The 26352-nt window shown below is 44.3% G+C and overlaps 1 protein-coding gene across 2 annotated transcripts in view; it reads left to right on the top strand.

Annotated features, from left to right (window-relative positions):
• The window catches only part of DIS3L2 (DIS3 like 3'-5' exoribonuclease 2), a 179123-nt gene that overhangs the window by 102628 nt on the left and 50143 nt on the right, over positions 1–26352 (top strand). For both annotated transcript variants that reach the window (XM_029960788.1, XM_018075032.1), the window contains 3 exons: positions 2130–2242; positions 9157–9264; positions 13783–14016. In XM_029960788.1, the coding sequence (XP_029816648.1) occupies positions 2130–2242; positions 9157–9264; positions 13783–14016 (455 nt within the window). The remainder of the gene's footprint in view (positions 1–2129; positions 2243–9156; positions 9265–13782; positions 14017–26352) is intronic.

The raw sequence follows: 26352 nt of genomic DNA, 5'->3' as shown, positions 1-26352 counted from the left end.
ACCCAAGAGCTGCCAGTTTGCATTATGTCAATGTATGTAAGAAAATATTTAGATAGAATTTCCATTAAAAGTTCAAAAGCAAGGGGCTCACGCTGACCCCAGCTTTTAGAAGCTCTGGTGGGAAACCTGAATGAAATTTAACTCTGCTCAGTGTGTTTTCGTTGGCCGACTCCATGTTTTATTATCTCATGCAATGAGATCTTTCTTGGTTTGTCGATTTTCTATTGAGGACAAAAAGTTCATGTATGTAACAGTGCACATATTGAATTAAAGTACGATTAAAGGCATGATGTAATGACCCCCTCTCCTTTTCCTTTAGTCAATATTTGCCTGCAGGGTCAATACATTACAATATTGACTTCAAAGTGTTCGATATTTTTTTACCTTCTGAGTGTGTTGGCTTTGAGTGTGTGTAATATTAAACCTGTTGGTTGAACTGTTGGTCTAAGACTTACTGTCTAAGTAGTTTCAGGCTTGGATGCCTAATCCATGTAGAGCAGCTTTCAAGGCATGTGATAATATCACAACACAGCTGTAGGCAGTTTTCTGAGGTGAACCATTTAATCTGCAGTCTTTGCTCCCAGCTTCCTAACGAGTGGTGGAATTTGTCCCTTGGTGTGCGATGGGATTATTGCCCTCTGTCCCTGCTGCCATCGTATTTACTCTCTGCAGGACCTTCCAGTGACTGGAGGTTACGTGGGCAAATCCAAACCCCAGCACTCCCATTTTCCATGTGCGTTTCTGCTGCCTTTACATCTGTGTTCTGTCAGAGTGTACAAAAGCCACTCAAAAAGCAAGATGACACTTTATGTACTCAAAGTGCTGTGCAAACATGGCCTAATAAAGTTAAAATCGTTACCAATTCAAACAGTTGTGCAGGGTGGGCTGGTGCTCACTGAGCTCCCAGCTGGGACACAGTGGGCTGGGTGCCTCTCCTAATATGAGCTTGATCCTTCTCACATTTTGTCTTCACCTGTACCCATTTCCTTTCCCACTCCGCTGAAATTCTGCATCATTACCCATCAGAAGGGCACATGGGCAGATGTACTGCTTAATGACAACAGCAACAAGCCATTTTTCCTTGAAAAACGTGACACTCTAGAGAAGGGCTTTGATAACGTTCCTTGTGAGGTGTATAAATAAACAGGATTGACACCAGTGTGGGATCTTATTACTTTGTCTCTTTAAAAAAATTAAGGAAAGAAAAAATATTTATAGATACCCAGAGGTTAGTGAATTCCTCTAAAGAACCAAATGTTATAATTAGGAACCCACTGCACTTAGAAGTATTCTACAAATAAGCACCTCAAATCTAGCCTAGTCCTTCCAGAGAAAACAAAGGTCAATAGGCTGCTTTGAGGATTAGCAAACCAGAATTTCTTGGACCCAGCTACTAATTACTTCCAAAGCTGAGGATGATCACTACTTCCAAATCCCAATTAGTGCCAAAACCTCATGATAAACCTCAGTAGTACTGCTCTCTAGCCTAACTTTTGAATTAAGATACTTCTAGACTGGACTCTAATTAAAGGATAAAAAGCCAAATCTGAAGGGAAGGCAGGATAACAGTGGGAATATTCTGTTATTGGAAAACTGCACTTGTGCATAGCCTGATCCAAAGCCATTGAAGACTTCCCAGGTCCCCAGCAGCAATTTGGGCTCAACCAGCTTGAAGTGGAAATAAGTGCAGTTCTAAGAACCCAAAAACGTGTGACCAACTGCTCCATGCCTGGGAAATGGGATTCTGCATTGCCTGTGTGCTTGTAAGGTGGGGTCCCATTTTTCTTGCGTGCAAGATAACAAAGGGATGAGGACTGAGCTCACTATTACAAGCTTCTAACTGGAAGGACTTATCCACATAGTTTTTAAGGGTTTTCACATTTCCACCACTGTGCTCAAGTATTTGTATTCCCTTGTATGCTGTAGCCACACTGGTTGTGAATTTGGTAGTGTCCTGAGAGACCACAGTTTTCATCTCAGATGGAAGAGGTGGAAAGACGTATAATTTTGGTGAGATATTGGCATAGGGCAAAAAGGTAGCACTGGGGAGAAGGGGAGAGGAGTCAGAGTTAAATATGTCAGCAGTTCATGTCTACGCACAGCCTACTGACTTCCTTGTGCAATTCCAGGGAACTTGGAAGTGGGAGTTCACATCGCGGACGTGAGCTACTTCGTGCTGGAAGAAACAGAACTGGATAAAGTGGCGAGCGAAAGGGCGACGAGTGTCTACCTAGTGCAGAAGGTAAGCACAGCTTTTCCTTTTTCTGTCTGGTGACTGTCTTACGTTTACCATAAATTGATTTTCAAGGCTCGTTGCCAGATGCTCACAATCAAAATCTGGCTATTATTGCAGGAAGCCTACAGAAGTGAGTAAGCTGGTGCAAACACAAGAGCTGACATGGCTGCTGACCACCTTGGAGCTTACGGGGAGAGCACGGGGTGGAGCAGTTCGTGACCCTGTGTCTGTGGTCAGAGACCCACGTGGGCCAGGGGTCACCAGCTCAGGAGTGCTGGCCTGAGCCAAGCCTGACAGACCTGAGCTGGCTCCTCTGCTTTGCTCTTGGGAGCTTGAAATCGGCAGAGGCAGTGGAGAGTTTTGACTTTGCCTTCAGTGCAGTAGTACAGCTCATCCCTCCCACAGGTGGATGTATGGTAGAGTAGGGTGTAAAACACCATAACAAACAAATATCTTGAGGTAAAACAGAAAGCTCACACTTTATTTTATCTGAGTATCACAAAGAGTGGGGAATGGTGTTCCTTCATCACACAATGAAAAGATATTTGAAATTACACGGATTTTAGCATATCAGAATTAAATGTTAAATTCAAGTTTAATGTTGACTTCTAAACTCAAAAAATGAACAGGTTCAAGTTGGAAAGGAAGCATGTAGGTTTTGTCTGTGGCTGTCTCCTTTTCAGTTGAATAAGCAGAAACACTTTGTAGCTCATCAGATACCACTGTCACCATGCTTGCAGGAAAGCTAGAAAACTTGGCTGTCAGTGCCCTGTGTAGGCTTGAGTCATCAGCTGCATGAAGAAGAGTGTTGAAGCAGATTAACCTACTTCTGCTTGCACTTCCATTCTGTCAGGCTAAAGTCCTTCTGTCCACAACCCTTCCAGGATGACAGGATGTTTCCTATAATAAATAAACATATCCTACTTGCTGCTAAGGATTAGGAGTGATTCTTCCCTTTCCTTCCCTTCCTGGTTTTCAGGGTTGTTATCTGGGGAGGGTTTTGTAATGATCCTTATTCCACTAGCTTTCTGTGTCCTCTCCACACTTTCCAGGTGATAAAATGATTTATGTTGCTCTAGTGAAATCAAATTAGTGGTTTGATATCAAGCCATTAACCTTCCGTATCTGTTCCGTAACTTTCTTTGGGTAGAAACGGCAAGGCACAGCTTTAGGGGACCTCAGCGAGTCTGGGTGATTTCAGCTCCCTGTGGAACAGCTGTGGTAGCAGTGCCAAAGTGTCCCAGTTGGATTGGTGGTAGTGACACCAACACCACGTATGTGCTGCGTGCTGGGAGACCCCAGTTCCCAGTGACTTGCTGTTCTCTGGGAGTGGGAAGCAATGCATATCTCATGGAAACAGCAGTTCTGGCACCAGTCTTCCCAATCCTAGTCTCTCCCATGATAAGCCCTTGGCTTCTGCTGTGCTCTGCTTGCTCCTCTGATGGATGACTCGATGGGTGTAGCAAAGCTGTGATCCAGGAGGATGTTGTGGCAGCATTTCCAAGTCAAAATACTGTGGTTTGAAGGCATGTGATTCTTTTTTAAAAGGAGAAGGAAGATTTTTATAAGGAAAGGAGACATTTTTCATAAAAATCCAGTTGAATGCAAAAGCTAATTCAATTTTTTTTTCAAAGCATGTTTTCTCCCTAGCACTACCAGTCAGTCCTGTGCAATGCCAACATAAGTTACCTGTTGGCCCTAATCTTCAATTTCTCTTCAACTGCTTGGCCTAGCAGTCAGGATAAATGTTTCACCCACACTTCTGCCCCGCAGAAAATATATTTTAAAAGAGTAAACTGGGTTAGATGATGAAATTGTCAATATTTTAGTTGCAAGAGATGAAAAGGAGCTAGGGGATGGGCAAAGGAAAGCAGCTGGGCTGTCTGAAACAAGATGGTAGTGTGACTCTTGTAGAAAATATGCTTTCCTTTGATGGAACTGTTTCCTAAGACAGCTGTGATTCTGCGAGAGGTTAGCACCACGCTAATCCTCCCCAAAAAGTTAAATAAAGCCACATATTTAATTTTCCTGAACCATGTATCCAAAAGGGGAGTTATTGTGTAATTGCTAGTGGTCTTTTTAATAAAAGTCAAAAGTTTTTGAAATAAGAATGTATCAGGTTTTAAGAAGCAAGAAAACCTAAACAGTTTCCTCTTTTTTGGCACATCTTGTACTGTTATTTTAGGTGTGAAGCAGCTCGAGTGAGAGGTCAGCCATAAATCCCTATAATATTTTACTGGTCCTATTTTACACTGGAGATCAAAGATCGAAACTGTAAGCCTGTCTTCATGTTAAGTCCAAGGACTTCAAGACATTCACTTTTGACACCAGCAGGTTGTCAGGGTGTTGATATTTTGATAATCTCAGGCTGAGTAACAGAGAGTTGCTCAAAATCTGAATTCATGGAAGTGTTGATACAACTTCTGAGCAGAAATCTTGGCTCGTAAACAAATTGCCTATTTCCTTTGAGTGTCTTTTAGTGTATAAGCAAGAGACTTGCTGAGCCCACTCCATTGTTGGACTTCAGCATCCTCCTCCTGGCTCTGGGGAGAGCAGCTGATGGAAACTCTTGATTAATACAATCCCTCCCAATCAGATGGGTGGTGGGAGAAGGAGTCACCCTGGGAGTCAGCAGTGGTCGTAACCAACCTGAACCAAGAATGAGGGTCAGCCAAAGCGGGATGCCAGCAGAATGGAGTTGTTTGAAGAGAGTAAAACTGCTGGTGCAACTTTGTGAGGATAAGAGGTTATTCTTCCAGAATTTGTTCCCTTTTCCCTTTGGTTGACTGGCCAGTTTTCCCCTTCTGTTCCTTGCAAAGGAACAGACTCACTGCTATAGCGAGTCCATTGGTGGGAGCCACTCTTGGATAACCTGCTCTGAACCTGGCTGCATCAGATGTTTCTGATTTTTATCAGAGTTTTTGTCATCCCAGCATGTGTGTGCTCCTCTCCCACTGCGCAGCTCCCTAGGAATGAGTCTGAGACTGGAAACTCACATTTGGTTTCTGGAAGCACTTTATTAGTCAGAGTGACAAAACAAAACAAACCCAAGGGCTCTCACAATCAGGAGGTTAGATCTTCCCATGCAGAGAAGTCAGCTGCTAAGCAGTGTGACCAGCCACGGTCACAGGTCTGTCTGTTTTATAACACTGGGATGACAAAGTGTAGGAACCTCCCCCAGCCCCAGCAGTGCCTTCTCTCACTTTGGTTTTCCAGTGCTGCCCATGGCTTTGGCTGGGACATGGGTCTGCCCGTGGGGAGAATGGCCATTGGGCACTGCTGGAGCAATGAGCCTCCAGGGTAGTGCTGAACACTGGAAATAGGAAGAGATAAATCCTCTGTCTGTGGTTTTATTTGAAATGCAGACCTGCTTCTGCCAGCATTGTGCATATCAGCCTTTCACTCAAAGAAGAGCCCTTTCCAGTATCTTTTGAGCCTTATTAGGCTTATGGGGAGAAATGATGTCTTTTATTAGTCTGACTGATAGAGGGGGATGAAAACCAGACGAGCTCTCACCACCCAAGCCTTTCTTCAGCCCTGGTTTCTATGACACATTCATTAGAAAGGATTTCCTGGGGGGTGTAAGTCCTTTTTTACATTGTAAAATTCTTTTGCCTAGCCCTGTTGGGCCTCTCCAACTGCCTTTCTAGATTCAGCTACATTTATAGACCCCTTATTCCAGGTTTACGATCCCTGTATAAGCCCAGGTGACTTTATTTCCACCTGCAGTAAAACCAAGCTGAATTGATGTGATCCCCAATGTAGCAATTTGCCAAGGAAACCACTTCACACTGGAGGTGCTGTCCCTCGGCAGCGTTTCAGCGCGCTGGATTTCTGCGTGCCGTGGCACTCCACAGGGCAGCTGGCAGGCACCACTGTCTCTTGGCAGACAGTCACGGGAAGGGCAAAGCATTTAAAAAATGCCGGGCAACCTCTGGATTATTCGAGGTGATGCTACGCAACTCGGCTATTTTGCAAATCTGGACATGAAAGACGTACTTAGGGAAATCTCCTCTCATCCTGTGTCTCCGTCAGAAAGAGATGGAGATAATCCTGTTGCCAAAGTTCCTTTGGGCAGCCCCTGGGATCTCTCCTGAAACATCTTGCTCTCTGAGTGTGACACAATTGTGACATCTTTGTTTGTTAAATGCTGGGCTTGCAATTACTAGGAATCCTTTCAGGCTGTGACCGTATCGTGTTAAGGAAAAAGGAAATGTGTATTTATAACTTAAACTTCTGTGCCTTGTGACAGCTGGTTTGTGACAGGGTGAAGAGGAATCGTGATGTTAAAGCAGAGGGAGACAGTCAGCCAAGGCTGTCGTGGTGTTGAAAACAGGTGTCTTTTAATTCAGTAGGGTAGATAAAATTGAAATACCTTCAGTTCAAGGTCACATTATGCTATGTATGTGTTTGCTGAGCCCAGGAAAAAGTTGATTGCATTCTTGTTCTCCCATGAGACTTCCTCAATGGCTTGGGTTAAGTTACTTTGCCTAAAGTTTCTCTCCTGTAAAACAAGGGTAACGCAGGTTGATGCTTCCCTATTTAACAGTAGATTTGTTACAGCTAATTGCTTGTTGAGTGTTTAGTGCTGTAATTATGATCCGAGTTAAAGCTTTGCTTGTGTTTCACATCATTGAAAGCCCTTCCATTGAATTATAGCCTCTTGAATTGGATATTAATCCTGCTCAAGTACACTTAAAACAGGCATCCCATTGTTTAGTTTGGGCTATTCTTCATGGATGGGCTTTCATGTTTCATGTAGGCATTTTTCTAGCAGACTGGTATTGCTGCAGGAAGTCTGAAGGGAAAGAGGGCGTGCTAAGGCACAGAAATATTCAATAAGTACAGACCATTATCAGATGATCAATCACAGAGTTAAGGAGAGAGAGAAAAGCAGCTTTTAATTTGGGTGGAAAAGGGCATCGGAGCTTTTATTAAATTACTAGCACTTTGTTCACTGTGACCTGAACTTCAGGGTCTCATGGTGGTCACGGGTGATCTTAGGCAGGCAGGGATTTCCGATAGTCTGTAAAGCTATTTTCTCTCCTTTCTGGTGTGGGTTGGCACCACTCATGCTAAATTTATAACCTTGTGGTGCGGGTCCTCCCAGGCAGCATGGCTGAGCTCACGTACTGGATCTGTGAGTTATGAATGTACCAGTATTGTTAACGTTCTGTTCACAACTGGAATAACAGAGTTGACGGCCTTTGTGTTGTGGGAAACAGCTTATCATAGGCTGTGCCCTTGTGACCTTCCAGCTGAACCAGGGCTGCTGATTCATGTTGTGACTCCCTGACAGTCCCAGACTGTACAGTTAACCTCTTGGCATTAGCATGCACTGCAGTTAGAATGGATTTATAGCCATCATCTGGTGCCAAACCACAAATGTGATTAAATATCTTAAGAGTCATTCCTTCAAAACAAGAGGTAAGTATCAAGTGTGTGCACTTGAGGAGAAAATGGACACCTGAGACTGTTCTTTCTTACTGGTTTGAAGAGCAGTTATTCCCCTGCATCCAGGTATCTCTGAAATCACTAAACAGGTGTCACAGAGTTTGGAAGAGCTGGGATTTGTATGCCAGTCAGCTTCCTGCTGGTCCTATATTTACAGGCTGGCACTCAGAGCAGTCAAAACGGAAACTAAATTAAATAGCTAAATTATTTTATGGCAACCAAGTAGAGCATTTCTCTCTGTTTTTCTGGAACGCACCAGCCCCCATTGCTACTCAAAATAAACAAGAGGAATAACTTGGTGGTTCTTTGAGGGCATTTACTGCCTCTTCACAAAGGTAAATAATGAGAAGGGAAATAAGCGAAACTCTAATAATTAGGTTTGCTTCATTAAACAGCTGCTAAAGATTATCTTTACTGCAGACTTCACTTGAGAAATAACTCAGGGATGGTAGAAACACTTGGAGCTGCTCAGGTTTGCTCTAACATGAATGTGCTGAAAAGTTTAGCTTTGTTGGTGTCAGTCAGGTGAGCAGTTTGTGGTTTGGTAATTCAATGTTCATCAGCAGAAATATTGATTAGTTTTAAGGAATTAGGACATGAGTTAAAAAATCCTGCCAGAAATTTGTGTTGACTGACATTTTGTTCAAAAAGACTTGAACATAATAAAGCAATAATTGTTCTCCATTTGGAAACACCATGGTCAATAATCATAAAACAGGCACTTTTGTTTATCTCACCAACATCTACGCATTCCTGTCCGTGCTGCAAAGCCTGGTTCAATCTTCATTGAAGCCAAGCATGGCTCCTGTGATGCATGGGAGAAGTTTCATTTATGCTTTGCAGAGAGCAGGCTTGCATTACTTGCCTGATTACATGGTATTCAGTGGCAAAGCAAGAAACACAGTTCTCAAATCCAAGCTCTTCAGCTCTTGACTGCCAGGACCATGTTTCTTCAACATTAAGTTTCCTGATGTGCTGAGCCTTCCTCATTCTTCCCAGTGCCAAAGCGGCAGTGGGAAAGAAGTGGAAAACAAAGCAAACTTTGTGACCTTAAAAGCTGCAGAGTAAGTGTTTGCATAACCGAGGATGCAGGATGCTCCAGGATGGTTACTCCGTTCTTCAGAGGGGAGCACTGGGAATGATTCCCAGGTTGGAGACTGACAGCTGCCTCTGGTCTCATTGAGGGATGTGAGTGTTGGTGTCATGTCTGACTTCCTCTCATTCCAGAGGGTTTGGTTTACTTACTTGTTCCATGGCAGCATGCTGTTCTCCATGTGATATAGCTCTGGCAGGGATGATGCATCCCAGAGCTGTGACATAGCCACTCCTGCCACAGAGAATGTGATCCCGGCTGTTTAGTGCATTTTCTCCTTCTGTGCATAATTGAGCCTGCCCTTTGCCAACTGTTCAGGTAAGCTTGACCACAGTAAAAGCTTGTGTCTCACCAAGGCTCTCTTCTCTTCCAGGTGATCCCAATGCTTCCCAGGCTGCTCTGTGAGGAGTTATGCAGTCTCAATCCTATGCAAGATAGACTGACATTCTCTGTGATGTGGAAGTTGACTCCAGAAGGCAAGGTACTTCAAGCAGCAGGCAGTCATCCTGCTAATCTGTCCTACCTTGGTGACCAGCCCCTACTCTTGCAGAGAGAGTGGTAAAAATGCCATCCCTTAACACCCAGGTGGATAGCAAAGGTGAAAAATACTGGAGGATGTAAAACTGTCCCCGTATCTTGTCTTGCTGATGATATACTGTGGAATTTCCAACTGGACTAATCTCTCAACATGGTGGAGAAAGGAGGAATATTTGTATGAATCTCAGGAATAGAGAATGTCCTGCTCCTTGCCAGGTCACCCAACCATTTAATGTCTTGCCTGCAGCAGCAATTCAAAGCTAATGCTTTGGGTGGTACAAGATGTGTCCCCCGACTCCAGCCCTGCCTTCACAGGCAGTTGTGCAATGCGGTGGATGTGGGCAGTATCCCTCTGCCTCTCTCTGGTAAACAGACTATTTAATTCTTCTTCAGAGCTGCAAATTACATCAATCCAAATAAAGCATGATAGCCCTTCAGCAAAGGCACAGCTACATCCTCTGCATGTGTTATTTCCAGGGAGCAGTTGTGGAAGCTGTCTGTTGCTGCAGCGAGCTGCCCTCAGCTGCCTGCCAGCACTCCCCAGGTCTTCATTTCTCTCCCTGTTCTTTTCCCACACTCTTTGTAACCCTAAAATCTCTTTGGTGATCACAGGGTCCCCTCACTAACTAAGAGGGGCTAAAGACTGGCAGGACCAGAGCACGCTCTGATCACTTTTTGTGACTTTTTTTTAAACCACAACTCTTTCTGTGGACGCTATTGTGCCAATTTGGTAATTTTTCACAAAGATTAACTTTACTTCCTTGTTATGATCCCAGCTGCTCTCAAGTATACTGAATCTAACTTTGTGTTTTAGCAAAATAGAGTTGCAGTCCTGATTCTGTATTTCTGCTGCAAGTCCCTGCTCTATCACTGAGGTGGATTGTATGTCTGCTGTGAAAAGTGTTCCCCTTCCTATATTCCCCTGTGATTGCTTATGAGGCCTTCTAATAGTAGCTTCTTGGTGGACCTTTTATTGACTCCGAGTCATCTTTGAACTGCTAATAGTCAAGTCTTAATTAAAATGAGCCTTTAATTACGTCTTTTCTCTTGTTCCATGCAACATATCCATTACTTGTATTTGAAACAGTGCTCAGTCCAACCGTGTCTGACCAGTGAGAAAGTAGGGGATCTGTAGCATCTGCCTTCTGCTGGCTCAGGGAGCAGATCTCCAGAGGAGCAATGATCTGGGCCATGGCCATGCTGCCCCTGGGAGAGCAGGGTGCCTGTGGCCATTTCCACAAACTGGTTTCTCCTACAAGGACTTTCAGGGTTGCAGTCTTAATTGAGGTCACTTGATGTGAATTCCAGGTGAAGACTGGAGAAGAATTTACTCTTTCCAAGAGAAAAAGTAATTGCAGGGCTTTTGCCTAGGGGGGCATTCTTTTAAGAGCTTGTATTATAGGTGTTACTATGTCCATATCTCAGTGTAAACAGGATCACATGCTCCGCCATGCTCTGCTAGGTGAAAGGGAGGTGAGTTAAAGGCCCCAACACAGCCCTTGAACCTCAGCTGCTGGTGGAGAGCTGTGAGAGCACTAACACTGAGGACAGGTTGTTCACAGAATCACAGAATATGCTGAGTTGGAAGGGAGCCACAAGGATCATCGAGTCCAACCCTTAGCCCTGCACAGGACCATCCCCAAGAGTCACACCATGTGCCTGAGAGTATCATCCAAATGCTTCTTGAACTCTGTCAGGCTTAGTGCTGTGACCACTTCCCTAGGGAGCCTGTTCCAGCACCCAGCTATCCTCTGGATGAAGAACCTTTTTCTAATGTCCAACCTAAACCTCCCTTGACACAACTTAAGGCCATTCCCTCAGTTCTGTCACTGGTCACCACAGAGGAGAGGTCAGTGCCTGCCCCTCTTCTCCTCGCGAGGAAATTGTAGACTGCAAAGAGATCTCCCCTCACTCTCCTCCAGGCTGAACAGACCAAGTGACCTCAGTCACTCCTCATACAGCTTCCCCTCAAGGCCCTTCACCATCTCCGTGGCCCTCCTTCCTCAGAGGCTGAAGGGCACTTTATTGCACCCCAAGTGCACAGAGGTACCGTAACCTTGAGCCTCCAAGGCAGAGCCCGGCAGCACTACCAGAGGTGAGAGCTGCTCTGAGATTCCACTGTTCCTATTCCAAAGCAAGTAAGTCTAAAGCTTAAGCTTTCCACAAGGAAAAGCCATGCAGATTCCACATTTGAATGTGAGTATTGATAGCTTGTTGGGATTTTTAATTCTGGTTTTCTTTTAGAAAAATAATGCCAGGTTTAGCCTTTTCTGGAGACAGGCACTTTCTTGTTGCTATTGCTCTTGGGTTCTGAAGTTTTTCTCTTCTGGTTTTCATTGACTGTAACAAAATGTTGCCTGAGCAGCACTCCACATAGCTCCATGGACTACACTGGGATAGTGTGACACAATGTGTCCGAAATGACTTTCCAAGGGAGAGGCGTTGACCTTATTGTTCCATCTGTGCTGTTCCTCTGAAGCAGAGCTGGGCGTTAATAGGAACAGCGTAGCACGTTCTTGTTGGGATGCAGTCAACAGAAAGATATTTGCAAACAAACAATGCAACTTTTCTTTTTAAGTTTTGCCTACTGATGTTTGAAGCACAGCCCTGCTGGTTCCTTCTAACAGTGACAAGGAAAAATTGCTTCAGTCTCAAACATCCTGTACAAACACTGTGTTTTCCAGGCTCAAAACTGTTGTCGTCAGCCAGGATGTGATACAGACACACTGCCTTGTGTGGAGAAAGACCTCAGCCCCCTGCACAGCTATGCCACACCCTCAGAGAGACCTGTAGCCCCAGAGACTGTGCTGTTGGGAGGGTTTCAGCTGAGCAGCACTGGCTGCCATCACATGCTGTGCTCAGGAAGTGGATCGTTTAAAGAGCAGTGCAGCCTCTTCCACACCAGAGATTGTGTTTGCTTAATATCAGGAGATTTCTTGGGTCCAGCAGATTTCATCAGATGTTGCTGACCTATCACAAATGCATCCCCCATCACCACAAGAAGCTGAACCACATTTAATGGGATGCAGCAGAGCACAGAGGAGGTGCTGCCAGCACCGTCACAGCATCTCTGTTCAGCTTTGTGGCTTTCTCTTCCTTTCTTTCTCCTTGGCTTAGAGGAAGGGACACACACAGAATAACCATGAGCTGAGGGTCAGAGCACTTTACATTGCAAGATGCCACTTGCTGCATCTCCACTGTTAGAGCACTTTTGAATTAGAAATGAGCTTAAATGCCCTGTGACTTTCAGAGCTCTGATCTGCAGAGTTATACTGCACAGTATATATTCTGTGAGGGAGCAAGGGTGTTTTTGGGATCAGTCCTTTGCTGCTAAGCAGAGAGTTTGTCTTTCTGAAGCTGTGTCCTTGATGAGGCTGTCACAGAGATCTGGCTGTTCTCCCTGGGCACTGTCACTTGCAGAATTTACCTTGTCCTGTTGTGCTGATGAAGGGGTGAGGTGGCACTTGTAGCTAAGGGAGAATTGTAATTCTCCAATCATTCTCTGAGCACTTGTGCTTTGAATGGTTTATCAGAGACTGCATCTCTCTCCAGAGCCCTCATGCCAATGCTCTTGACTTTTGTGAAGAGCCTTCTGCCCATGTCCTTCTGCGCTTTCTCACTGGCTTGATGAGCTGTTGAATTCTTTTCTATATCTCAGCTGAAGATAGATTTTCCTTTCTCTTTTAAGACATAATTCTGAATTGCTACTTCTACATTGGTATTCTGTTAGGGAGTTTAAAATTGAGTGACTTCTGATTTTAAATAAAAGAGTGTTATAAGCAATTTATAGAATATTTTCCTTTCAATTCCAAAATAGTTTGGAAGTCCAGAAAGGTTCCTGGCTTGAGTTTGGGCCTAGGACCATAAACATGTTTAGAGAAACAAGGGATCAGTGACTCTTTATCTCTCCTCCAGATCCACCAAAGTCCTACTCAGGTACTTTCACAAGTGCAAGTCATACACTGAGATTCTTGCAGTACTTCTGAAAACAGCGTATTTTAAGGCCAGCCCCTCGTACCCTGGTGGCCACACTTTAATTGAAGAGGTGGAATTCATTCTGCCATGTTTTAGGTAGGAGATCTGGCATGTGGGTATCTGCCTGTTGCCACTCCTGCAACCTGGTAACCTTTGACTCAACGGACTGATTTCAAGTTCTGGATTGGCTGTAGTTCTTTGGGCTCTATGAAGGAGGGAAATAAGGTAAAGAAGGGAGATCCAAGCAGTTCCCTATGTATATGCACAATATATTGTTGTATATTACATCCATGTGCATGTTACTCAACGTTAGACAACCTATATGGGCAAAAGGCCTGAAGGTCTCAGTAGGACAAGATCTTCTCTTGGAGATCACAGGCAGTGGTGAGGTCTGGTGTCATTCCTTCCAGTGTTTGTACAACTTCCCAAGCTTTCGTGCACTGGAAGAATGAGTCCTCAGATCGATTTACACTTTCCAATTTTGCAGATCCTTGATGAGTGGTTTGGGCGGACAGTCATCTGCTCCTGCGTGAAGCTAAGCTACGAGCATGCACAGATTATGATTGAAAGCCCTGGGAAGGTGTTATCACCTGAAGAACTGCCCCCTGTCTCACCTCAGCACTCAATAGCTGAGATCCAGGAAGCTGTGCTGAACCTGCATCGAATTGCCCAGAACCTCCGCAAGCAGCGCTTCGCCGATGGTGCCCTGCACTTAGACCAGGTGAGTACAGCCCCTTAGGGGGCTCCCACTCCACTGGAGCAATTTCACCTTGTACCCCCTAAGAATTTCCCAATCAGTCTAAAACCTCAAAGGGTAAAGTTAAGGGTGGATTAGAAAGGCAGGTTTGGGTGCCAATGCCTTCTTAACAGAGGCATCAAATTATGTACCAAAAGCACTAAATTAAGTAGGATTAAAAGAAAAAATCCCTGTTTTTTAAGGAGTGGTCCATCTTTCAGCATTTTTCAAAATCCTAAAACCCTGCTGGACTGGGTAAGTAATTCATACAGTGAAACAAATCATGATGGTGTCGTTCATTATCATGCAGTTCAGATATCCTTAGTGCACATTTCACTGTGAAAGGCTCATCCTCCACATTTATTTCTGTGCTTGCAATACTCTTGTTTTCCACAGCTTTCATAGCAGTTTTCTGTGCTGGGAAAATGGCTAACTGTTATCTAAGATAATACTTATAAGTGTTGGGTGTGTTTCAGGGAAAGAAATGCTAGTGGGGAGGTTTTCTGTCTGGGGTGATTTAAATAATCTTGTATCAGTTGTGGTATGTGTCATTTCTATTTTACAAGGAAGTCCAGATGTTTTAGGCTATCACAGCAAAAATACTTTTGCATATGATGTTTAGCTGCTCTGAGGTGGCTTCTGATAGTTTTTTTGGATGGGAGGTTCCAGTAATTTGTAGAACCCAGTGGTCTTCCTGAGCAGGAGACAAAATAATCTCTTAACAAAAGGAAGCTCTATTGTTTCATTTTGCAAAATGAGCATGAGTCAATATAAGGTTATTACTGAGAAAGAAGCTACGTAAGAGGTGTAAACAGGACTGTTATATGTAAGACATACGTTGTAACTCTTCCCTTTTACTCAGAATTGTGTTGTTGTCTCCAGTTGCAGGAAAGGTCTAATTTTAGAGAAATCATTGTTGAGCAACAGGAGCAAGAAGTGTCTGTGATCTGTGTTCTTCCCCGACAGAGCATGTGGCTTATTCTGGCAGAACTGCCATGAAGAGGAGGCAATGTGCTTTCCCCCATGACTAAAATGGACAAAATGACACACGTGTATCTTCAGTTGCGCTAGAGGAGATTGGGATTTTACTTTAGGATAAAATTTCTGGCATAGGCATTGTGGTGTCTGGGGGCTATCTTGCCTACATCTGTTGTAGGATGTCTTGGAGGCTTGGTGTGGCACACCAGTGAGCCTGGAGCAAGGACATTTGCTTAGGTCCCTCCTTACTCAAAGGAAATAGTCATTCTTAAAATTATATTAAAATCATTTTTGGAAATCAAACTTCCACTTTGGACTTTCCTTAACCTCTTTTGGAACAGAGACTTCCCTGTCTGAGGTTTAGCATACAATGGCGAATAAGCTGGACCTCTTTTTCCAAGCACACTCTGAATTCTGAAGGAACATAAAAGACCCAGCCTTTGCATTGGATGAGCTAACTGGGAAGCCTTGAAAGTGTCTAGGTTGGAAATCCAGTCTGTTGTGGCTGGGACCTGTGGCCCAGGAAGTTCAGTTGCTGCATTCCACATGTCGCTGTTACAGTGTAGTGCTGAGCAGTCACCATGTAACCCTGAGTTGAGTACCTGTTATCAAACTAACTTTGGGGGACATAGGTTTTAAAACAGCTGTGACATTTCCGATGGAGGGATTTAGCCAGGGTAGCATCCTGTTCCAATGATACCCCATAAAAGATTAGCAGTGTTTTGTTTTGCTCTGTGCAGCTACAGAGGAGCCATTAAAGAGAACATATTGGAGCATCATTTGTGAGATCGGGGTTAAAAGCCACAGCTAAGGGCACCAGAGAGGGCTGATTCTTGCTCAGCCTAGTTCCTAAACACTGTGATAAACTGAATTATATCTCACAAGTGGCACTTTAAGTCTGTGCAGAATCTCTCTCCCCTGGCAAGTGTGTCAAAGTAATAGTCTGAGAAGGAAGCATATTTTAGATCAAGGGACACTTTCACCATACTTACTCTTTTCAAGTACTGCCCTGATAGTTGTGTTTTGATAAACTACACCCTCCCCAGCCCGTGGAGAAAGTAATTGCTGGAAGGCCTGAGGATGAACAGTGTGAGGGATCGATTTGTGGACATGGCCAGCAGCATATGGCCAGACAAAGCAATCTGTATCTTTTAATAAAATGGGATAACTCCCTCTGCTTTTGCTCCCCCAATTCCCTGAGTTCCCATGGACACAGCTGTACACCGTTTCCCACTTCCAGCCCCGAGTGAGCAAGCAAGGGTGGGTGTGAATGGGAAACACACCTTTCTAATCACTGGACCTCTCACTGATTTCCTGTTGAGTAATGTAAATCTTGAACAATGAAAGACAAACTCCAGCAGGAAACTAGGGGCAATGAATTATCGAATTCCAAATAAATATGTGAGTGAAGGAAATGATCATCCCACAGTCTTATGGGAGGGGATGGCTGAGCGTGAATGACTCCTGTGCTTTTTTTTTTCCAAGGGATGTGAGCCCTCTTCCTATACATTGCATTACGTTTGAGAGTTCTACCATGGGTCACTCCTGATTGAACAGGGACAGCTTTTTTTCTTCCTTCCACCGTGCCATTTTTCAGTGTGAGGTGCTCATGTGCTTCCTGTTGGTATGAAGAAAATCATGGGGGAAAGAATCTCCCATCTTCCTTTGCCACTGGCTGTGGTGGCCTTGGGCTGGTGCTCTCCCTGTCTGCTTCAGTTTTCTCTTTGGAATGATATTGGTCTCCCCCATACCATCTCCAGTGTTATCTCTGAGGCTTCTCGCTGAGTAGCTGTTTCAGGGCCTCTAGCCTGAACACCTGTTTGTTCCCTACACTATCCATGTAATTTAGGATTTATTCCCCAAAACAAAGAACATCTCTCAGATGAATCCATTCATGGGCCTATATTTGTAATAGCAGAAATACTGGTTGGCCAGGGAGTTCTTTGGTCCTGACACAGGATGGCTCCAGTAGGATGCAGCAGTGTCAGGCTGGCTGTGCTGTGGTGAGGGGAATGTTTTCTGTTTGAATGTCACTGCTGAATTTTTATGACCTGATGTGAGAGTGGCATCTGCTTGCCCATGGTTTTATCTTTTAGCAGCAATTTTAGAAGAAGGGATCTCTGTAGTTCAACAGATGAGGAATATATTATTTCTTTTAATAACTTAGGAATCATATATCTGGGTCGCACAGAAGACCTTGAGACATTATGGAGATAGCATACAGTCTGGAAAGCTTAGGATTTGTGGGCTTGGTGTCAGTATATATGTGTCTCTTTGGGGCTGTGTATTTTCTAATTCGTGCTTCAGTTTAGTCCTGGCACGGCAACTTTCATACCTGCAGCCCCCTCCTTGCTCCCCTCCTCAGTTCCTTTCGTGCCTCTGCAGAGGTCTGGTAATCCTGATGGGATTGCAGGGAATCCTGCTGCATTGGACCATGGGTGCAACCAGAACCACACATCAATTGTTCCATGGGATCCAGCTGTCCCCATAGGCCCCTTCTGGGACTTTTTCCCTAGAATATGATTTCCTGTGCTCCCTAGTTCCAAATAGCAGCTGAGCTGAGTTTTAGAGGTTTAAAGACTTTCACCTTCAGTGGCTAAGGAGCTTATGAAACTTTGTCCACACAGACAGAAATTAATGTATTTCTTTTCTTTCTCATTCAGAGCTGCAGCTTTTAGATGTAAAGGCAAGAGGCCTTGTATGTGACTTTAGAAAAAAATGTTCAGATATCTACAGTATTGTCTTCCCCCCCCCAGACCTCCTCCCTGCCCAGGACTGTGAAATACCACCCCTGTGCTGTCCTCTCACAGCTCCTGGTGCACCCGCTCTCTAAGCTGGAGCAGAGATCTGACCTGGTTTAAAAAGCAAAGTGAGTACAACCCACAGCTTTCCTTTTTTTTTCCTGGCCAGGTTACTTGGAAGCTGGATCGCTTCCCCAACCCACAGCTTTTAGAAACAGTAGCCAGAGAATCAGATAGAAACTTGCTTTCAACAAAAACCATGAAGTTTGCAGAAAAGCTCCTTAGCTCCAGCCTGCCTAGAGGAGACGTTCTGATAAATGGTTCTCTTTTTGGCCTCAGCAGTTTATAAATGAATCACGAGGATGGATGCCTACAGGAAGACAGGTTAAAAAGGATTTCTGTGCGTATTTAAAATGAGAATACCCCGGGATGCTGATCTGTCTCTATGACAACTGTCTGTGAGCTGAGCAATGCCTTTTGTTGTGCTGGTGATTCTGTCTTTGCCAGCACACTTATACCTGGGTGCTCAAAACATCAGCATTGACCAGAGTTCTTTGCGAGAACAACCCAAAGTGCATCTGCATTAGACCAGTTAATGACACTGAATCATTTGGTAGAATAGCTTCTCTCCTTGTTTTCTGCAAAGCAGACATTCAGCTTTGCAGGTGTATGTGAAAAGGGAAGGAATAAAAGGACAAAAATGGCAAAGATGAGAATATTACACAAACATAAGGGTTGAATTGGTAGTGAAATGGTCTCACTTCTGCTTGCTCCCAACCTGTGTACCTTGCCACTGTCTTATCATCTGAGCAAGGGTTGCTGTTCACTGTGGGTCTCTATTGTTTTGAATTACTTAGAGGTAGTAAAAATGGTGTTATAGTAACTCTGTAGCACACCAGAGACCTTACCACTGATCTTGTCCCATGGCTGCTGGGGACAAGACCAGTGATCTTTGAGAATTGCTTTGTTTCTTTAAGGCTGATGGAAATCCTAAAGTTGTAGAGCATTTATGCCTCAGGAAACATAGGGAAACAAGTGCAAAGATCCCAGACAAACACCAGACTGTGCAGAGTGCCAGCTCCAAACCACTCAGGTATATGGCACACTGGATATAGTAACCAGCTCTGTACAGCTTTTGAAGCTCTCAGAACCAGCTCTGACTACTTGATGCAAACAGCTCAAGCCATTCACACGGAAAACAAGGAGGAGGGAGGACACTGTACATGCAGGATGTGACACTGTATGTTGGGAAATTTCATATTTAGTTGTGGCTAATGGGATAGGACAGAAACACGTATTTTTAGACAGTTGCTCCTGCTAATGCTGTTTAATTGGAAATCCCAAGAACCACAGATTAATTACTATCACTATTAAAATTTTCCAATATGAGCAACTGCTGGAAATAATTATGGCAAATTGTTTTGTCATATTTCCTGCCTCGTATCTGTATAGTAAGTATTCAGGTCTTTTGTTCTTGCTACGTGAAAGTAATAAATATTTCTACCCTGGTTAAACAGCCATTGTGTGCAAAATACAATATACTAGTAAATGAATGGAAGACCCTTTTGGTTGGGAGAACTGTTTACATGGGACAGCAAAGGGCTATAGAACTGCATAGAGCTCAGTTCACTGAGTGTGCCTATGTTTGCCCTAATAGCATGATCTGAACGTATGTACTAAAATGCTTTTGGGGCAGAAAGGTCACCCTGGATTGAGTACTCCCTGAAGTGATGCTTAGGTTTTCTGTCCATGGCTGCTGTATGTGCTACCCCTGCACACTCTCAGTGCATGCACCTTTCTGGGGAGGAGTAAATGGCTTTGCTCCAGCCCCTGACTCTTGGCTGCATCTCTTGGCCAGTCTCAAAGAGAAAGTCATGGTGTTCATCGCCTAGGATGTGACGTTGGTGCCAAATTCATCCTGGATTTGTTTCCTTCAGGATAGATTGAGGTGTGTACCTGCTTGTGCACTTGCTTTTGCCCAGGAGAAAATCCCAAAGGCCCATTTATAAAATCCTGAAAACTGCCATGATACCTCCCTAAAGAGGCCGTTACAGCAACTGTGCATGAACGTGACAGCAGAGGCAGGGTGGGCTGTATGTACAGTGCTGTAAGATAAATGGAAACTCAGACTGACAAGGAGCTTTCACTATTCACTTCCTATCACAATTCCACCATTGTCTGCTCTTTCTCTTTGATGTCTGGCTAAAGAGACATCACTGAAACCCAGAATGGGGACAGCAGGTGCTATACGATCATTATGGACAGTTGCTTATACTGTGTGATACATAAGGCAGCTGGGGGAATGTTGGATGTATTTGGAGATTAATTTCCTTTGGGGATTTGATGTCTTTTGCATAGTCCCAGTTAATATGTCAAAACGAGCATCTGAGGCCACAGCTTCCTACTGGTGGATGCTGCCTTTCCTTGCAGGAGTAACTGAAATGCACGTGCAAAGGTGTGTCAGCAAAGTAGGAATGATTTTCAGCATGTCTTTCCTACAGTACCACAGAGGAACATGGTACTTGACAGGCAAATGTGAAGTGTCACTGTTGTTGTCATAAGCAGGTGACGGCTCAGGTCGGGCAGTTTGAGGATCCATGCAGGACGGAGGCGTTGCAGGATCGTGTTATGGAGGGGATGTGTGTTGGCCGAGCATCCCTCTGCTCGCATGGAGATGTTTGCACTGCCAGTAGGTTTTGAAGTATTTTGATTAAATTAGGATTTTGAAGTGGAAAGCTCTCTGAATCTAATCTTTTGCCCTGGGATTTTAATGAAGTCTTCCCAGGGGTGTGAGTAGGATTGATGTCCTCGCACATGTCCCGCCGCTCCCCGATCGTTCTTTTAGAGCTGAGCAGCTGTGTCCCAGCAGGAGCAGGTGGTGAAGTGGTCGAGCTGGCTCCGGCAGGAGGGGAGGGTCGGACGCTGGAGTACAGGGCTCGGCTGTGGAGCATCGTGCTGGGAGCCACTGCAGCCAGATGTCTGGGCAAGCACAGCCAGGAAGGAGCTCCCCACACAGTGGTGCTCTGGCATTAATTTACCATCAGTAATGCAAGAGTGGATTATGACTTTATTCTTCCTGGACTAAGTATTCCAGCCACTAGCTCAGATATTCGAGTCCTCTGGTGATGTACGAGTGGTTTTCTTCTAAACAAACACAGCTTAACCCTTGAGTTTTATTAAATCTACACAGACCTGCAAGCTGAGAAAATTCTCCATAAAAAAGAGCTCTTATGGTTTAATTTTGAGATGCTGTTTGACACAGCAACAGTGTCAGTTGTTCTTTCATCTGCTAGCCTAAGAGCAAGTATCAGAGGGGAGGCTGGCTCCATCCTTCCAGACAATGGATATGGCATGAAGAAGTGAAGCAGTTGCCTGTGCTCACATGGTGTGTTGGTGGCAGAGCTGGCAGGTCTGATTACCAGACCAAATCCAGCACCTTAGGCCAAGGCTGACCATTCTCTTCCTCTCATGTTTATTACTGACAGCTTTTGAATAAAAACTGTTGCTTTTCTGTTTCTGCTGTGTGTTGCTGGCCCATTTAAGGACATGGGTTTTTTTCATCCCTGTCCCCAGGGTATGCGTCTCACAGTGCAGAGCAGAGAACCAAGGCACATCAGCACAGAGGGCTGAACTGTGACCAGCACGTCTCTGCAATGCAGAAGCAATTGGTGTGTTTCACAAGTGGCCTCTCTCTCCAGTCTTTTCAGATTTCAGGCTTTACCCATGTGTGCCAGGATCAAGACAATGGGCTACTATCCCATGGAAGTCTCTCTTGCTTGCATGGGACAGTTGCAGTAGGCAGTACATCATCAGACCTTCCAACCATTGTGGAAGGGGGGTGAGCTGGAAATCATCACATGCTGACCTGCAAGGAAGGTTGAAGGTGTTTGCAAGTACTCCAAAATTCACACATGAAGTACACATCTCTTGGTTTCCTGGATTAGCTGGACACAGATGGATCTTGCCCTTGCTCGTGGCTGCCTGGGGTCACCTGCACACAGGGACCTCAGAGAGCACCAAACAGCGTTTCTAGGGGAAAGAGAGGTCATCTGTGGTCGGTGGTGGCTTAGTGTGATGGAATGTGTCCCAAATATGAAGCTGATAGCTCAGCTGAACAGAGGATTCAGTGCTTGATCCAGCTGAGCAAGCCACTCATTGGTATTTTTGAGGTTGGTAGGGAGAGAATTAGTGGCTTCTGCTGGCTATATTGAAAGAGATTCAGGATGGAAGAACTGGTTCTTAATGAAGCAGAAACAAACTGGTTCTTCAGTGTCTCTGATAGAAAGATAGATAAGCTCCAGAAAAACATGTGTTTGTGTAGAGGTGCAAGTAGGGTGAGTGTTTGGAGGAAATTCTCATTTTACATTTTCTGCTGAAGAAACAGTCCTTGCTCTGAGAGTCTTGCCCTCCAGTTGATGGTGTTTTTCTTCCCTGGTGATGAACAGACGTCATCAGAAAGTCTCTTGTTGTTCCAGATTCTGTTTATCACATATTTGAACAGAGGCTTGACAAGGGTTTTTTTCAGGTATTAATTATAGTTGACTGCATGGCTAATCCATCATCCTCTTTAGATGAAGTCACTTGGTGTTGAGTGATGTAACTTCAAATATGATCAGTCTGCCATAGGTGAAGATGTAGCAGCTCTTTGTCAGAGCCATTTCGGTTTCACCCAATGGTATATGGAAGAAAGGCTAATTGTATAATGACAAAAGACAATGTTTGGAAGGAGATGAAAGATTTAGACATTACAGTTCTGTGATTTCTCATTTCAATTCCAAAGTGAGAAGGGAAAAAATTCTTGCTTTCCATGACCACAGTTCATTTTATCAGGTGTTTCTGGGCAGGATCACTCCTTCTGAGTCCTGGGATGTTTTATCTTTTGTGATCCATAGCATACAGATGCTGAAGTACAAAGAAGCTCAGAAAGCACCTGTGGTTTTCACAGCCCTCTGAAATGAGACTACAAAAGCCTTATCCAAGATACCAACAGCTGAGTTGAGGATGGAGCTGATCCTGTCCCGTCTGAGAAAGCCAACGCCTGCTGAAGTCCACTTGTGGATTTATCTTTAAACATTCCAAGTTCAAGCTTACATCTTCTGAAATTATATGCCCTGCTAAAGTTTGCAGTGATTCATTTGGAGTACATTTTGTTGAGCAACCTCTTGGGTTTGTTTTGAAAGCAAGTGGCTTTGAGTCTGTCTTTAGTAGTCTGGATCATTTATCTTGCCCTTTTCTGCATCTTCACGTGGTAACAGGGAAGATTTTTAAGCAAACTAACATAGTTCAGAGTATGGATTTCCCCTAAATATGGAATTGCATAAAATGGGAGCTTAAAGCATGACATCTCAGATAAAGTTGTTGGTCCACGTTCCACTTGTTTCTGAGATTTGTCCATAGATTTGAAAAAGTCCTCCTCCTTTGTGCAGTGCTTCATTTGTTTGTGGGAGACACCGTGATTCCCTGGTGCTTCTTGCTTCCATCTTAAGGCACCAACAGCCATCTGTCCCCAAAGATGAGTATTCACAAGTTGTTGTGTTGTCTGCACCTTAAACCTGCCAGCACTATTAAACTTTGCCCTCTGTAGGAAGCACATTCCCGGGTTGGATCTCAACTGATAGCAGATATCTTGCATTTGTGCTAATTAGCGACCAACTAAGCTGGGCACAGTCCACTGCCCATCTGTGATGGGCTGTCATTAAATTGATGGTCACATGAAAACTGTACGAGAGGTAGCGAGAAAGCAGCGTCACGAGTTCGTTGGACTAGAGTGGTGTGAGGGACTCGAGACACTGTAAGAAACCAGCCACGCAAAATCCCTGGGAAGGGGTTTTGTGGGTAATTCCTTTAACTGGACTTGAAAAACTTGTTTCTGTCACAGAAATACGAACTAACCAAGCAGGCAATGATGCTTGTTTAAAAAAAAAAAAAACAAACAACAACCTAGCCCAAATACAACAAAATTTAATTTATGCCTTCCTTGACAGTTAAGTAAACTGGCCCCCATGGGTTTGATCCATCTGATCCTGCAGAACCTGGGGCATGCAGAGCTGTAGCTTATTGGGTGTCTCATGGCAATGCTGAGAAATTTGCAGTCTCATGAGTCAATGGGAGGTTTTGCATTAGCTTTATGGTTGCAGTTTCACCTCAATTTCAAGGTCTCTGTTTTAATCTCAAGACTCTCCTTGTTTTTCTGAGAAAAAAATCCCACTGATCCAGCAAGCCCTTTACTTCTGATTAGCATGTTAGAGTAGAAGGTGACCCACAATACTAGGAAATAAAATGCTTAAATAGCTAAAATGGGATTTAAAAAAAATGCAATTTATTAAATGATTTCTGGGTTGGTGATGTGTTTAGCAGGTATAGAAGGCAGAATGAACTAAAACAGGCTTTGGCATTTCAGAAAGTGAGTCACTTTTTCTGTTGCATCATGTATAAACTTTTCTCATGTATGTATGGTTGAAATTACTTTGAGGTTTTGAATTCTCACTTCAGCTCTCTGTTTTCTATTATTTTCAAACATTACTGAAAGTGATGGTTGATAGTCTTTAATACTGTGCTTGCATTGCCTTTCTCTGTAGGTTTGTTTTTTTCTTTAAGAAGACAGTGGGCAGCATAGAGGTGGTTAAATGAGCTGGGGAGTTACTGGTTTCTCATGTTTAGGTAGGAGTAAGAGGTAGGTGTATTGATGGATCCATAACATTGTACCAGGGGGAGCTGCTGACAAATAGCCTTTACCCTTGGGGACCAACCTTGAAATCCTTTTGCAATTTGGTCATCTCTTTTCAAATTCTCAAGAGTTTATAGAGTTTCCTTGAAATCAGTTTAAAGACCGGCTGTGACAGCAGACAGATGTGTCTTTCCTTAAAAGAGTGCAAACCAGCATTAAACCCTCAGATGTTCTCTATGCTGAAGGAATGCTATTGCTCAGAGTCCCAGGAGTTTTAAGATAAAGACTGAGCAGACAATGAAGACTGGGAGATGCCAGATAGAAATATGGTGTCTAAATGGAGTTTCCATAGGTCAGGCCCAGAACAGAAGCCAGTTGGTCTCCACATGCCAGGACCAACAGGATGTTGTACATGCTTTTTGGGATGAAGAAACACTGCAGACAGAGGTATGTTAAAGCTGCCCTTGTGTGCCTACTTAGTAGGTAGAAATGGATACTCCTCTGAGGTGAACTCCATGGCCACCTTTCTTTTGAGTTCACAGCTACCATCCTCACCTGGGCTCTGCAGGGGAGAGAGGACTTACCATATCCCCCAAGCAGCTGGGCAAAGTAACATCACCTGGGTGTCATCCCTTCAGGAAAGTACACCTGACTTCCTTGGCTTGGTATGCTGCCAGACCTGGATCATCCCTCCTCTTTCTCTTTGACAGGTTGCTGTAGCTTGCTTAGGACCCTCGCTTGGGACCCAGAATCAGTGGTTTTGCTACAAGTAGCCTTTGTAAAGGTGGTAGCACAGCGATGGGTACAAAACATAATTCAGAGGAGGAAGACTTGCTGCTGCAAACAGCTTAAGCAGCCAAGAAATGGGTGCCGCCACAGGCTTTTCTTTCAACCCTCAGTAATTTTTATTGTGAAAGAGTTATGTTTGGGGAAGGGTTTTTTGTTTGTCTTAAGTTTAGAAAAATAATACCCTCCTTCGTGGAGCTGCTGCGTCCAGTGCTTTTAGAACTAGTGTTCTAGACCAGCAGCTGCCTGGTCTATTTTGTCTCATTAGAAACCGGCTTGATCTTCAGTCTTGACAGATCCCATGAGAGTCTAAGAGATCTATTAGAAGGATCCAAGGTGAGTCTGTGGTATGAGAGGGTAGGAATCTCCCAGCTTATTGAATGTCAGCTGTGACAGTGCAGTGCCTGGGGTGTGCTGTTGCAAGACTTGAGCTGCAATTATGGCATCCTGGAAATGTAAAACTAGAAAGGGCTTTAGGAGATGATCCTTTCGTTTTCCTGGCAGTATCAAGAGCTCAGCTGGTGGCAGTCCTGCATCAAGTTTGTTGTTGCTTCGTAGCTGCTGAGACCTGTGTAGCCAGAGTGAGTTCCTCCTGGGGTTATCTCCATGACTTTCACCCTCCAGCCATGCAGATACAAAGTGTGTGAAAGAAGTTGCCTTTGGGCCTGTCCCTCACGTGTTCCCAGTTAGTCATTGCCTGGAATCTGAAATACTAAAAGCCTGTAGAAACCATGCTAGGAACTCGGCTGAGTGTGTCAAGGTCCTCTGGGGTAGAGTTCAACAGTCTGAAGGGCTCACCTGATTATGGCAAGGTCGTCATGCAGGGTGACTCACACGAGATTATCTTTGATGTCACTGAGTGTTCCTTCCCGTTACAGTCCACAGGACAACCTGCTGGCTGCATTGTGATAGGGTTTTACTGGATGGGGCTGCAGAGCAATGCTATGGTGTGAGATGCCCTCTCGTGCAGTCCAGGCAGTACAACTCGATGCTGGTGGCATCTCCAGGGACGAGTGGTGTGGCTGGGTGACAACCAGTGTGGGTAAAGTGTAGCAGGGATCTTTGCTTTTCAGTTTTAAGTGGGGATTTCAGCCTTAGGTTGGGTTTATGGAAAGCAGTGTGAGGTTTGGTTTAGAGAAGAGAAGAAAA

The sequence above is a fragment of the Manacus vitellinus genome, unplaced genomic scaffold (assembly GCF_001715985.3).
Source record: "Manacus vitellinus isolate BGI_N305 unplaced genomic scaffold, ASM171598v3 scaffold_29_pilon, whole genome shotgun sequence".
Taxonomy (NCBI): Eukaryota; Metazoa; Chordata; class Aves; order Passeriformes; family Pipridae; genus Manacus; species Manacus vitellinus.
Note: the sequence above shows the minus strand (reverse complement) of the source record. Positions and strands in the feature narration are given on the sequence as shown.